Source organism: Teleopsis dalmanni, chromosome 1 (genome assembly GCF_002237135.1).
Source record: "Teleopsis dalmanni isolate 2A chromosome 1, ASM223713v2, whole genome shotgun sequence".
Taxonomy (NCBI): domain Eukaryota; kingdom Metazoa; phylum Arthropoda; class Insecta; order Diptera; family Diopsidae; genus Teleopsis; species Teleopsis dalmanni.
Window position 1 is genome coordinate 200798296 of NC_051846.1, and position 16310 is coordinate 200814605.

The following is a 16310-nucleotide window of genomic DNA, read 5'->3' on the forward strand; positions in this document are numbered from 1 at the left end:
TATTTGGTCTGTTATCAATGGTCCTTTAGAATTGCTAGGCGGTACAATTTATGTTGGTAGTTTCAGTTATTGCATCATGAAAACGGTACTATTAATTTATTTTCAGTTCCATTAAACTACTCGTATTTGGAATCTCAAGAAAACACTATATGATTTTTAGTTAGATAAAACCAAAAAAAATATATAAATAAATATTATATGAAAATATATTATATAAATACCATATTCAAATATTATATTTAAATATTAAAGTATATATATTTAAGAAACTGATTTGATAAAAAATATATTGTTGTCACCTGGATTTTTTTTCTATCGTTCCTTTAGCCAGAATGACAAACTACATCCTTTCAAATTGTGACCTAACAGAATTTGTAAGCTGTACTTGATTGATGACGTGTCAGACCCGAACATTGTTGTCACCTGGATTTTTTCCTCCCGTTTCTTTGTAAGCCAGTTTAGTTTGTTATTCTTTCAAATTGTGACCTAACAGAATTTGTAAGCCGTACTTGATTGATGACGAGTGAGACCCGATGATGATCTGGTTTTTTCTTGAGCTTGATGAACAGTATATGAGACTTCAATGTTTTTTTATTTAGTAATTTTTTTTAGGATTGCAATCACAAACGTTTATTAAACAAATGCTCAAAATGTCTGTTGCCTATAATTATACTGGAAACTAATTAAACTACCTGTAAATAAGTATATAAGCTGTAATATAAACTCAAATAAATGATTTAAAATCACAGTCAAAAATGAAACAAAAAAATAAAAATGTTTTTGCTTACTATTAACCGTAATATATATAAAATATTGAGTAGAAAAAAAAATATATAGGTAAATTCCAGTAAAAAGACTTTACTGTAAATGAACAAGTATGGAACCCTTTAAGTTCTCAATGAATTTTGAAATTAATAAATAAAATTAATTTCAATATTATAAAAATTTCAATAAAAATATACACAATTTTTATTTTTATATTACTAAAGAAATGAATTTTAGTTTTTAAAAGTCAAGTAATATTAAAGCAATACTTACTAAAGTAGCAATTACGCTTTGCCGGGTTTTGGTCTGACATTGTATTTCCCATTAGGCGCATGTATCGTGTCTTCTATTATCACATGCTTGAAATGTGATTAATGATTTGACTTGATTTATATACCTACTTCAGCAGTAGCAATGAAAGTACTCACTTTCTCTAAAAATATATTATTACTATGAAAATTGAATACTTATATACTATATAGTTTATATAATCTATAGTTGTAAAGTTATGGATGTTTATAATATAATAATAATAATATTATTAAGAGGTTTTTTCGAATAGTAGTGAACTACAACAACAAAAATTTTATTTTTTTATATTATTTTAATTAATTGAATTTTACGCTGACCATACAGCTGTGTCGAGTATTGCCAAATACCCATCATCAGTGGTCTTGGAAATAATTCTGGTATTTAATTATTCGTAAGAAAACTGGGTATATTTACGGATGTAAACTGTAGATTCTGTGAAGAGAATGAGGAGTTGGCCACACATGTGCTGTTAGAATGCCCTGCGCTAATGCACATACGAAATAGAGTCCTAGGAATGTATATTCTTACGAAAGAGGCAATAAAACTCTGTAAAGTAGGTTCTATACTACTTTTTATTGACGCAACAGGGCTTAAAGACCTACTCTAAGAAGGTCTACTCTAAGAGTAGGTCTAAGACCTACTCCAGAAGGGGGCACAATAGACCCGAAGGTCGCAGTGCTACATCCCCTAACAATAATAATAATAATAATTATTCGTAAATAATTATTTTTGAGACTACAAGTAATAATATTATATTAAAATAATATATTATATATTATTCTATATATATTATTATATATAATTTTTAAGTAATACCCAAGTCTATGTGACTGGTCATATTTTTGTTTTCTTTTTGTAATTATTATGTTGCATCCTGAAATATGAGTTTTCTTCTCATTTCTTTATTATAACGTATCTTTACCTTTATTTGCTTGTTACTGAAATTTTTTGAAGTTTTTCTGGTTGTGTAGCTGTATCGACCCTTCGTGCAGAACAAAAACTACTTAAGATGCTAAAAATCAGCTGACTGTAACTCATTCCCAGCTTGCACGACGCATATGACTGAGTTCTATTCGTTCTCGACATTTGCTACTAATTTATTTTAGTTTTGAAGTTTGTCGGGAATAGTTTGAAAAAAGTAGTCAGCGAAGCGTTAAGTCTACAGGCAGTTTTGTTTTTCTGTATTAATGGAAAGTATTAAAAAAATAAAACCAAGAAAATGTTAACAGTCAGACGCAACGTTTAAGCTCAATATAAATTAGTTATTTCCCATTAACGAGGTATACGTATAGTAGCGATATTCGCATTGAATCACGTAACTTCCAGCAATTCCGTATGGAATTGTGCAATAAGTCAAAGTGAAATTGAAAATTGAAAATTGCCTAAACCGTTTTTAGGCACATTGCATATAAATATCTTCAGCTAATAAAGTGAGTTCAATATATCTATATTATACATACATATATGAATATATTTATTGTGAAAATATTTTCCAAAGAAAAACACAAAAATGTTGCCAAGTGACAAGCATCAAAAACTTATTTTTTTTTTGGACTGATTGGACTGCATGCAGTAGCCAACATTTTTTTCGTTGTTTACCAAAAAATAAAAGATAAATTTGTACAAATATTTTGGTATCAATGCAATGCAATGAAGTGGTATTGTATAGTATCTATATACAAACGTTTTGATTATATATTATTTTTCAATTATTGAAATGAATTTTAATATACAAAGCTTTAATATTGTCATATAAACTTTTATTCGATTATGATGGGATTTCTTTATAAATTAACTTATATGTGAAATTGTTATATGTATATTAATTTGAGTAACTTATAAAGTGTTCCATCTATTTCTGTGCTTTTAATCCACCAACACTTAAGCGAAGTTGAATTCAAGCTGTACTTGTATGGTTACGACGTTTTTTCTCGGGTTTATAACTCTGTGGATAAGGAAGCTGTACTTGTATGGATACGACGTTTTTTGTCGTGTTTGCAACTCTACGGATGAGGAGGAAACTGTACTACACCTAATGTGTCAGCTAGAAAAAATTTCAAAGGGACCACCTTTTTTTTTAAAAATTAGTGATACAGTCATAGACTTGTTAGGTTGGTTCCCTTCTAATTGCATAGAACAGTCGTTCGTATTGAGGACTTCTGTGATTCTTCTGGTTTAACGTACGGACAGTGTCTCATCTGTGTTATCGCAACGGGGCATTTTTGTGCACTTGAATAAGGTTTTGTGTATAAGGTTGCCACTCTAATGTTATCTAACCTGATAAATACCATATCTAAACCTGTCTGCGTTGAGCGTCTGCTTTTTATTCTAATTTATCTTTCAACAGAATGCTTAATGTCTGAATGCAATTTAGACTATAAAGGATGAAGATGTTATCCTACAACGAACATGCTAGCAAAATAGAGATTCTATCATCAATATATCAGTATATAAAAAAATTTATTTAATAGGAGTGTTCCCTTGCTTAACAAGCCTGGTTACATTTCGAGTATATGTATTTTGTTGTTGGCTCTTTATAGTGTTACTGAGCTCAATACTTAAGATCGTGAATACCCACAATATGTTTTAGAATTAGAAGATATCTTAAAATTGACTAATACAATTTATATTGTATATTATAATTAGTAAATGAGGTTAATAACTTTTTAGAATAAAGTTAAATTATATTAATTATTATTGCATATTTAATAAAAAAATTTGTCTTTTGATTTTTACAGATGTCGTTGACAAAGAAGGACCCATCTTTGCGTGTTGCAGCTAATGATCCGCACTTGGTCAGCTTAGGCGGTGGTCGTTTAAGCACTGGTGTAACGATTCATTATATACCAATAGGTAAGAAGAATTTTGCGATATCAATCTTTTGATGTTCGTGCAAATATTTCACTAAAATTGTATTTTAAAATGAAATTAGGGACGAAAAATAATGCACCCATATTACAAATTTAAAAAAATAAATGAAAAACATAAAAAACATAATCGCGCAAGGTCATTTATAAACTGATAAAGTATATGAACTACTTAGTTCAAATTTGAGTACACATTTTAATATAACGAAAAATGTTAAAAGTGAAAAATGAAATCAAAACACAGATAAGCAAAGTAATTTCATATATGTATATTTTTTTGGGGTACCTAAAGTATTAAGCTTTAATCACAGACAACTGTGCTTTAACGTACCAATGATTTTCTTTCTGGCAATATTTTATTTACTCATGCTTCGTATGCTCATCATCATTCGCTTTACTCAGAATGAAGTACTTTTGTGACATTGCTTTTTGTGGAATCACATATACTCACATTTATACATTAGTAGTCATACGTTTCCAGAAAGAATGTTTCAAATGACTTCATTTCTTTCTATCAAAGAGCCTTTATACGATTTTTTACAAACTCGACAGAATCAGTTTTCATTTGTTTGCAGAAATTCGAATAGACAAGACAAATTCTTTTTCTAAAAAACGTGAGCAGATAAGAATATTTTTTATATATATTTTCAAAATATGAAAAGTGATCATTTAAATTTTAAACTAATAACGCATCATTATATAATTATAATTAATTTAATGGTCTTTCTAATATAATTTAGGTGATACAACAATAGGTTCCTCTACCGCATGCAATATATCACTGAATGGAAGTGGTGTACGTTCAACTCATTGCACAATCTATCGCAGCGAAGAGAATGAAGTAACTATAGTTCCAGAAAAAGATGCCCGCATACTTATTGATAACACAAAAATTACGCATGAGGCGAATTTGACGCAGGGTGCCATGATTACAATTGGCAATTCGAATTATTTACGTTTTAACAATCCCGCCGAAGCGCAGATGATGCGTTCTGCAATGGGTTCTAACGAAAGAATCTCAATGCCACAAATCGACTTTACGCAAGTGCCGCAACGTAATTCTGCTAAGAGTATAGGCTCGAATGGTGTTCCGAATGAACATCGACAATCGATGCACATCGAATCATTTTACGAAACGAATATTAATCCCACGAATTATGCACAAATGAGCATGTCAATTAGTAAGGAAGCCACTAAGACGTCAAGTAAAGCCTATAATAATATGGGACCCATCGACATTAATGGATTACATTGTCCGAAAGTATTTACTGCCGATTTAGTTACAGTAAATATGCCTGCGAAAGATGTTCTTGGTCAAAAATATGCCAGTTTTGCTAAAAATTTAGCCGAAAATCATCGCAATGATAAAAACATCAATAATAATTTGAAAAATCAAGCTAATAATATTAAAATAAATGCAAGTAATCAAAATGGCAGCGGTAATTATGTGAACATTCCAAGCACCTCAAATTACATACAAAACACAAATTTAAATATACAAAACAATAGAGGTAGTTCTGAATATCTGACTAAAATTAATAATGCAACACCACCGCGCAATAACTCTTATGTAAGCAATCATCATAATGTCACAGCATACGATCGGTATCCTAAACCAGGAACTTATGGTGGATTACAAATATATCCTATGACCGGTGTGAATACTGAAATCAATAATGGTTCCACAAATTCCTCGCCTATGCATAAAATTTCAAGTGAATCTGCATCAGCTTACACCTCAAACCTCAGTCAATCAATAGAACAAAAGCGGAATTTTAGCAAATCTGATAGCGAATGTCTAGAAGATATGCTTAAAATATGCACCGAATACACAGATCGTCAAAATCAAAGTTGTAATAGCATTACTTCATCACCGATAGTACAAAATCGTATCAAAACAAATGGTTCACTACCACGTGAAAAGAAGTCCCCTTTTCATAATGAACAAACTCTCACCACAAATAATACCAATCTAAATACTAAAACTTATAATGGTACAATATCAGCTTCATCTGGTTATGAAAATGTGCGTCTCGTCGGTCAAAATCGTGTAGAAATAAGCGGACAATTAGTTGGTTCACATTCACCAAAAACTGGCTACGAAAATGTAGTCATAGGCAAATATGTACCACAAAGTCCACGTACTAAAATACGTACCACTTGTATGTCTCCTAAAAAGGAGGTTTCATTCGGTAATCTTTTTAGTCAACCCATCGCTCAACCAACGCAAGCTAAACTCTCCAATCAAAATGAGTATGAACAACTTATAAAAACATTTGAAGAAAAATTAAAGTTAGAAATGCAAGCCATTGCAGAGAGTAGTCGTTATCAGCCTGGTAGCAATTCAAAAGCTTATTCTTCTGCAGATCAAACACCAGCTAAGCGTATAAATAAAAATATTAATAATCTGACACTGAATATTCAACAATCCCATTCGTTACAAAACTCGCCAAAATTAAGCAGAAAGCCCGCACCGGCGCCTAGAACATTATCCAGAGGGAACTCGGATAGTGTGAAGAGTTTACAAAATATTGAAGCGACAAAGACAACAACCATTAATAGCACACAAGTCAAGGATTGTATTAAAATTTTAGAAAATGCGGATCTAGATCAACTAAAGGAAGCCCGCAAAGATATTTTGATGCGAATTCAAGACATGAAAAATAAAGTATCTGATTTACAAAAGCAAGAAGATGAGGTGCTTAGAGAGGTTTGTAAAATAACTGAGATATTTTTAAACATTAAATAAATTAATATTGAACCCTTATTTATAGTTGGATATGGAAAAAGCTCTAGTATCTGCAGAACTTAGTGCGGTTGGTGTATCTGTCAGTGAGTTAGAAAACCAGTTAAAATTATTGCAGAATAAAATATATCGTTTGGAAGCGCAACGTAATGCAACTCGCGTTATGGAGGAGAACCAACAAGCGAAACTAAAACAATCAATTGAAATGAAGCAGGATCAAGTTAAAAAGTAAGATAGATGTTTATTTAAAAAGCTAAAATATTATAATAATTTATTAAGTAATGTACGTTACTCTAATTTTTTTATGAAAGTTGAACTTTGAATTGAATACTGATAATTGTTTTATTAATACCTAAACAATTTTAATTTATACCTGATAATTTAATTGCAATATTTATAAATATAAATTATTGCTAGTTGAATTTAACAACTGATAATTCAGATTAATTGATGAAGATTTTCACATTAAATGTTGAATTAGTTTTTATATTCTTAATTTAAAAATAAAATGAATCCATGTTGTTGTTTATCTAAAACATTGTACCATATATTTATAAGGATGACGAAGTTCGAAATGGAGAGATGAATAATACTTGGATACTAAAGCAGTGTCTTGTTCAAGAGCACGTTTTTACATAGTAAGAAAGTTCGTAATAGGCCTACGTCTAAAATTGCTTGGTATGAAAGACTCCTTTTTTCCTTTAATTAATTAATTAATTTGAACCATATTGATTTATGGCTTCATTACATTAAAATTGATAGGTTCCTGCACTTCAATCAATACTGGTATCAATCAACACTCACCCACACCTGTATCCATCTCCTATCTCTCACAAACCCTCTTACTTTTGCTGCCTACTTTTTCAAACCATGTGTTCGTCTTATTATCTATTCATGTGTCTTGTTCTATAGATCATCTTTGTTTACAATAATAATAATAATAACAACAACAACAAGAAAAACAATGTCTCCGGAACATAGATTTAGTCACTGTGTAAAAACAAAACAAATTAATGTAAACTTGATTAAATATTAAATGGATTTATTTATATCCAAAGACTTTTTGAAAAATTATTATTATTAGATGCTGTTGTATGTATTATATATTGATTTTTTTACTAATATATAAAATAAACTATCAAGAATCAAGTATTTTAAAAATGTACGTGTTCAAGTTATAGTATTATTAGTAGATATTGTTCATGAAATGGATCTTCTTTCAAAGCAGTATAGTACCATTAATAATTTATCTGTACTAATAACTTTCTTACTGAAATATTCTAACTATTTAAAATTATTTACAATAGAAAAACTACATAATACTTTTATTATTATTTTTTAGATTGAAAGCAATGTTGAAACAAAAGCCTAATAATGAATGTCTAAAAGAAGAGATTCATAATGTTTGTGAATCACTAGAAAATGATCGTAAAACGTTTGAAGACTTAGAATTTCAATATCTGGAGGAAGAATCAGAATGGCATGCTTATCGAGAAGAATTAAATGCTGAAGAAAAAGGCTTATCCACTAAAATTGAAGAAAAATGCATCGAATTAAAACAACTAGAGAAACAGAATTTGACAACACAAAACTATGCTTCCACAGATGCTAAAGCATTAAATAGTAAATTAATTACTATACTTAATGAACTAAAACTTTATCAAGAGCAACTGAAATCTATTGATAATAGTATCTGCGACATAACTGGACAAATACAACCAAATTCTTCAGATGATGATGAAAATATCGATGACAAACTGTCCTCATCCACAATATCGCCACCATTGCAAAGTAATCTGGTAACTGGTGTTATGTCACAGTCTTTATTTGGTTCAGCAGAACTATTGTGTCCAAAAAGAACTACAGAAGACATTATGTCCAAGAGTGTTAATGAAAATATGTTTTATAACAATAGAATTGAATTACCATGTGCAAATGCTACGAGTACACCTAAGCGCACACAACTAAAAATCATTGATATAACTGAGAATGAATTGAAAAATACAAGTGATAAGCCACCGAAATCACCACGTTTGCCAAATGATCCATTGCTGCGTATAAAGCAGAATATGAGTGAAAATGAAGATGTTGCACAAAATGAACGAGTTAAATTTAATCTTTCACTTGGTAGCGATGATTTTGAAGTCAATCCTTTAGAGAAACGTGTACCATCGCAAGATGATATTGATCGAATTTGTAAAGTAACACTGGATGCACCCATATCAACAAAAGGTGCAAGTACAAAAATATTCGATAGCATCAAAGAAATTGAGAGAAATCGTCAACTGCTTTTGGCACAACAAGGTAATGAACGCAATTATATAGTATGAATTTTAAAATAATTACTTAATTTATGTATTTTATTTTCAGGTCCACATGTCATTGAACATGAACGACAGAAAATGAATGACTTAAAGAAAAAGAGCCATGATGAAGCACGTGCACAATATCTATCGATGCTGAATAATAGCGTAGAGTAAGTATTACTTAAATAATTGTCTATTAAGTCAAATTATTGTATGAGTTGGTACAACATTTAATTAGTTGTAATAATAGTTAGTATAAAAAGATTACTATTCTTAGAATTGTTAAATCTGTTTTAAATTAAAAATAATTTGCATGGGTAAATTCTTTAGTGAAGTTATTACTTTTAATTTAATGCTTAGTTCAAATATTTTTATTTTTTATCAGACTAGTAGTAGTAGTATTCTTTTTATTAAATTTAGGTTATATTTACATTTACAAAATTAACATTTTCAATAATTTATAATATATAAAACATAAATATTATAAATAATTATAAGAAAACTAATAAGAAAAACCTAACTTCATTTACATAGTATCTAATTTTATCCTTATACGATTATGGCATTTGCCGTCAATCGGGTTTGGATTTGTGTTTTTTTTTTTTTTTTTTTTATCAGTATACTTCAGTTAACTTCAACTTGAAGCATATACATGCGAGTATCTCTATTTAATTGTTGATTATAGCTATAAGTACATTAACCCTTTATTTAATTAATATACACATTCTCCAGCAATTTGCTCTCTCTCAACAATTGAAAGTATTCATTAAATTAAATTAGTTGTGCATTATCTGTAAGCTTCTTTAGTGGACACTCGTATTAAGTTTCGCATTGCACATACAACAAATAATGTACATACAGATCTTATTTATGGTTGGCTATTTCTCCCTACATAATTTTATTATATGTACAATGATAAAATTTATCTGTTTGGGATACCAGAAGGGCAGATAAAACTAATAAATGAAATGCGTACATCAGAGGAAACTCTTACTTAGTCGCTGTGAATAAATGCGTTTTTAATTTGAAAAAAATTTAAATAAATAAATATGTATATTAAATCATTACATACATTACAATATTTACTTGATTTGAAAATATTGCGCTTATAAACAATTTCTATATACAAGTAGTAAATATTACAATTCTCATTAGTAATTCAAATCTAACTACAGACCTTCTGATGTAACTAATTTTTTAATTTGTTTTTCTGAAATAAACTAAACAAGTTCATTAAATAAACAAGACATGCTAAAAGTTTATGTAATAAATTTGTAAATAATACTAACACATATACCCGTATATATGTATAAAATGTCAGATCATTGACATTTCATTGTGCTATGCCATTAAAAAATCCACTTCAACTATTAAGACTTAATTATAAGTATTATCAAGATCGCATCAAATTAATATCAAATCAATCATTAAGTATGCAAATTATACTTTTCATTATAAAATGTAGTTCAGTAGCAAAATTCAATTTCTGACTGATTTGTGAAGTGAGTTAGTTTCGAGGCGAACGTCTAATTTCAAAAGTTTCCATATTGATGGAGTCAAAAAAATGGCATATAAATTATTTAAAAATCTATTTGGAAAAACTTTTCTATTAAGGATTATAAGAAAATACTTATCAACTTCTGTTGATATAATTCGCCGGGATGAAATTAGCTTTCTTAGCAATGACAATTTGTATCAATCATATGCGATTTGATTCTATAGAATAAAGAGTATTGTTGTTGTAATCCAAGTAAGAAACCTGTAAAGCAGGAATATGAATGGATTATACATAATTAAATGAAGTGAGATGGGGTGGTAGATTGTAGTTTGGCGGGACAACCAATTTGAAAAAAACAACGGCGAAAAGGAAAGAAGTCATATAAATGCAGAACATTATTAAAACAATCCTGGATCGAAGTGAAGAAAGTTAAGTTAATTGACTGGAACTACATAACAGTAGGGACAATTTTGTGTACGTAGACAGACGGCAAATCGATTGGCAACATCATGAAAAGTAGTAATGCAATTCTGAATAATAATTGTCAATTCTGAATAATCCAACAAGTAAAAATGACACCCATTCTTGGCACCTTAGGTATAATTAGTGTGGATGTATTGTGTGGTTGATTTGAACATAATGAGCGAAAAAAAAAAAATAAGAATGCATAGAGGTGTAGAAGTAGAGGAACAGGAAATGAGAACAATTGGACTCAGCATTGTATGTATATAGATGAACGTCGTAGAATGTGGAATTGCAGTTTTTGTGTATTTAAGCCAATTTCATATACAATCCAAATGCATTGAACTATAGAACTTCTGCGAATAGTGTTAGTATAGCTTAGTCTGCTTCTGAAACTATTATCTTTATCATTTATCTATAGTTACGTAAAGAAAAAAAGATATACTTTCTTTTGTTTTGTTTGTACGTTATTATCGGTACCTATCGCTAGTTCACTAACTGTTGTATATATTTCCTTTATAACCTGAATGCACTATTTAAAAACATCCTTAAATAATTTAATGCTTTGAGTCATTTTGCGAATGGGATTAGTATACGAAAAATGTTACTAAGTAAAATTGTGTATCTACTGTTCTTCACTCTAGCACACCTCATTGCCTGATGGAAAATTATAATATTGTTTCTATTATTGTTGTTATTATAATACTTTAATAATATTTGAAGTATTTCTATGTTACTTTTGTTACTTTTTATGTTACTTTTGTTCGTTTGAAAATATGACTAGGCCTGGAACCTAGACTGAGCCGCTCCTGAAACCATTGTCTTTAATATTTGCCTACAGTTATGAAGAGAATAAAAAAAGTAAATTTATTTTGTTGGTATGCTATTGTTGGTGGAGCCTATCGCTAGTTCACTTTCTGCAGTATATACTTCATTTATAGCATAAGTTAACTGTGAACTGATAGGGCCTATGGTAGATAGATAGCTTAGATAATTTTCAATAGGTCTTTCGTTGTAAATTCATTTTGATATTTTGGAATGTCACTCTGAATTGTATTATTATTATATATTATATACAATATATATAATGTTATTAATTGTATAACAATTGATAATTAATGAAACTTCTACATGATTTGGTTTATAGAACCGTAATATCTTTGTAGTAGATTCATATATCAATATGTACGTATATACTAATATTTAAGATATAGTTTACTAATATATAGTTAATCATGTTGAGCCTTTTTCGAGTTAGTCCGTCTGGACATTTTTACTCTTTGATAGCTGGGGGTGTCAAATTCAATTCGATGATTGATCTTAGATCTGCGTACCGCCCCGTGCGACTAGAGATTATTCTGAAATTAGATAGTGTTAAGTAGGGCAGCCGGTCTGCTATCTGTAGCTATTACATGTCGAGTAAGTTATGCAGTTTCCATAAGATTTGTTTTTGAAATAAACAGTCTTCGTTAAATAAATAATTTTTTAATTATATATAAATTATTTTTATATTGTCGTGCATATATTTGAAATACAGTTTTCGTTAAATAGGTAAAATTGGCTTGGAATATCACATATCTGTAGTGTTCTAAACTATTAATTAAACGTTGTTATAACATTGATATGTATAAATGAGATTTTTATAATTAGCGCCCTAGACCCTTTTCGCTGGCATCAAAGAAATCCGCTACTGTTCTATTGTTTATATGTTGACATCAATAATTGTTGAATAAACAAAACATTTCATTATTTATTTTATAAATCAAAAAGATAATGAGAACTGGTTCACGAGCCAATATGCAGGAAAGAAAGAATACGTTCGGATCACATAATTTTCATTCCGCTGTTCATTTTTTAACCGGGTATTTTGTATTCATGCTGATATTTGCATTATAATTCAAATATTTGTTATGTATTGCTTTAGTATTTTTTTTTTTATTATTAAATTAAAGTGGATTTTATTTGTATGCTTATTTTGTCACTGAGATGATCTCCGCATTTTGTCATTGTATGCTGGTGCTTGAGCTGGTGCAGTATGGAGATATATGGAATTGTATTTACCCGTTTGTGAAGTTCGGCGACTGAAGCGCGCGCGGTATCGTAATGAATTTTTTAAAAGCCACTCGCGACTGTCTTTAATGTAAAAATGCTTAAGTGCTGATTTGAATGAATCAGTTTGTAAGTTCTAAGTTACTTAAATGGCAATGGCATCAGAGACGAGAGTCTGTACTGAATATTTTGCTTCAAAAATGTATTAAAATTCCGCGTACTTAAAATCTAAACCTTATATTCATTCATAAGGTTTGAATGAATGTCAAAATGTGATTACTAAAAATAGGGCGGATTGACGAAAATATTCGCGAAAGTTTTAATTTGTTAAATAATTAAAAATAAATTTTCGTAAACTATTTATAAATGCATGTGTGCAAAATACATACATATATCGATAAAATAAATTACACATTAATTGGCGTTTCTATTTGCATAAAAAAATAATAAATATATAATATTAAAGTGATTTAAAATAGAGAAAATTTTTTTGTAAAATTAATTCATAATTTATTAAAAAAAATATTTTATATAAATTTTCGGTGAAAGTTAAAGTTTAAAAAATAAAAAAAGTGTTTGTGCTTTTCATTTGCATAAAAAGACAATTTTTTTTGCATTAAATATTTGTACTATTAAATTTTTTGTTTTTTTTTTTAATATTTATACCGTTTGTCAGTGGAAGAGTATGAGCTCATATATTTCTGTTTATTTAGAAATTAGTATGTGTTTTTGCTGTTTATCAGCGCCCCTTTCCGGCAAGCTTTTCAGCGTACCGAAATTTTATAGTGTTTTTTTTTGTTTTGTTTAAATTTTTTAGATAAGCTTCTTATCAATTGATTGCGTTCCTAGAGTCGTATGCCATGCCACAAATGCTTTCGCTGTTCTAAATAGATCGGCACTACTAAGAATACCTTGGTTTTATCATTTCATAGCTGTTTTTAAGTGTTTGTTGAACAGTTATCATAAATATCGGTTTTTTTTCTATAGTATACATATTGCAATTATGCAGTCGAAACTTCAAATGAATAAGTTTTAGTTTTTATTATTACTCATAAACATTTTTTAAATGAAAGTCACTTGAAAAAATGGATAAATTAAATGCTCTAATTTGTTGGTAAGATTTTTTTTTTGTAATTAATATATTTTCATATTTATTTTTACTTAAACTATTATATTAAATAGAAAATCTAAATATTTTTAATTTATTTTCCAGTGGCAGCAATAATTGTACCACAACAAACTCACAAGCACAAATCCCACAGGAACAGGAGTTGCAAAAGTTAAAAACGGATAAAGAAAATTCGACACAAATGAATAAAATAAATCAAAAAAATAATTATGAAAACAAAAAACAACAAAATGCAGATATAAAAAATCTAGAGAACAACGATGAAAATTCTAGTCAGGTGAGTGTTAGTCATACATACAAACATACATAGGTCAATTTGTTTTTTGATAAGTATTACTGCAGACCTTTAAAAATATAATGTTTGTTATGGTGAAGGATGTTTCATGCATCATATTCAGACGTTTCTGTGGTTCTGGATATGAGAGTTCTCTTGAGCAAATTTTTTCACTATGTTATATATCAATATAGTTTTCTAGATATCAGGCTTTATAGTTGAAAATTTTTATTTTATTTAACATGTGGATGCGCCAGATGGTTACTCGTCATTTATGTTATCAATGCGATAATTGCATATATTTATATATATGTATGTACTTAAAGGTGCTAGATGGCATGTGTTGTTTGTGTAATCATTCTAAAAAGTTTTCTGGTTTAAATCCTCGATATATCAAGAAGTTAAGTACATCGGTTTATAGCTTAGAGAAAAAAAAGCTTATTCCACTTAAATTCGTTGTTCAATTAGTGTATCCAGAAAATCTGGATAGCGCTATTATATTGTAGTTATGAGAGTTTGAAAAACTATTGTTGATATGTATAAATCCACCTTATAGTAACATTACTGCCTATCTATATGTTCAGAAAATAGTGTATGTGATTTCTATTGTTATAGAATAATAATATAAATTTTATAATAGATCAAGTCATCTATTTTAACAGTTATCTGTTCTTGTCGTATTAGCCTAAACAGTGAATCTTTTATAATGGATCTCTGATGAGAGAGTTTAATACCATTTGGTCATCTGCATAGATAAGTGATTGTTTAAAGTAGACTTGGTTGTTCTTGAAATCTTAGGGTATTTTTTTTTGAAACACACTACAAAGTTATTAGGGTTTGTTAGCGATAACATTAAGTTTAAAGATGTTCATGATAGAAAAATAATTCTTTATCAAAAATTATTTGTGAGATAATAATATATATATATAATATATATGAAAATTAAAAACAATTTTATAAAAAATAAATATTCTGCAAAAATGATTGAAATTATTCCTAAAACTCTACTTTGAAGCATCTTATTTTCTGGTTTCATTTGAGTACAAAAACCCATTGATATTAAATCAAATTGCTATTAAAGGACTAAAAGTTGATATATAACTTATGATACAACCATTTTGAACACAGTGATTTATATTAATGCATTTTTTAATTTAATTAATTAATAATTTTTTGTAGTAGTTACATAATGTTTAACTCGATGAAATTGAAATTAGGTAGGAGGGATACCCTTATTATTTTTTTTTATTTTTCGGAATATTGATGTTGAAGAACTTTAAAATGAAACAACATTCTGTATATTATATTTTAGCTATAAGTTTCAACTTTTGATTTAATCACGTACACAAGCAATTTCTTTGCAATATTTATTAATTCTTTCAAATAAATTTTTATTTTTAACTTTTTAAAATATTTCAAGACTAATTTTCAATATTTTTTCTTATTAAAAAACGCATCTAATAAAACAATTAAAATAATTTTAAAAATATGTTGAATAGATATTTTTCTATCTTTTTTTTTCCAATTTTTATGTTTATTTAATATTTAATGATTGTTAACACAATTTGAACTTAATTTTGAATAATGAATGAATAAATTTATTATAAAAAATATGAAAATTGATTTTATGATTTTTATACGACGTATTAACCTGCTAAATATACGCTACTGACGCATAAGTGCTTGGTACAAAGAAAAACAGAGATATCACATTAAAATGTGCTTAAATCAAAATTTTTTTAACACCTCCAATAAAATTATTATCCAAACATTGGCTCTCTTCCAAAAATAATAGTAGCGCACTCCTCGAAATAATTGGGCATGAAAAAAATAAGTTCAATAATGTAAAATCAACTAAACAAAAGCATCTGCTTAATATTTCAAAACTAAAATTCAAACTAA

At 28.6% G+C, this 16310-nt stretch overlaps 1 protein-coding gene across 1 annotated transcript in view; it reads left to right on the forward strand.

Moving 5' to 3' along the window:
* Positions 1-14914, forward strand: part of LOC119667054 (pleckstrin homology-like domain family B member 1) — a 58258-nt gene extending 43344 nt beyond the window's left edge. The window contains exons 3-9 of the mRNA XM_038076336.1: positions 3816-3930; positions 4685-6654; positions 6719-6918; positions 8033-8994; positions 9061-9166; positions 14219-14411; positions 14735-14914. Of these exons, the coding sequence (XP_037932264.1) occupies positions 3816-3930; positions 4685-6654; positions 6719-6918; positions 8033-8994; positions 9061-9166; positions 14219-14411; positions 14735-14914 (3726 nt within the window). The remainder of the gene's footprint in view (positions 1-3815; positions 3931-4684; positions 6655-6718; positions 6919-8032; positions 8995-9060; positions 9167-14218; positions 14412-14734) is intronic.
* The last annotated feature ends 1396 nt before the right edge of the window (positions 14915-16310 follow it).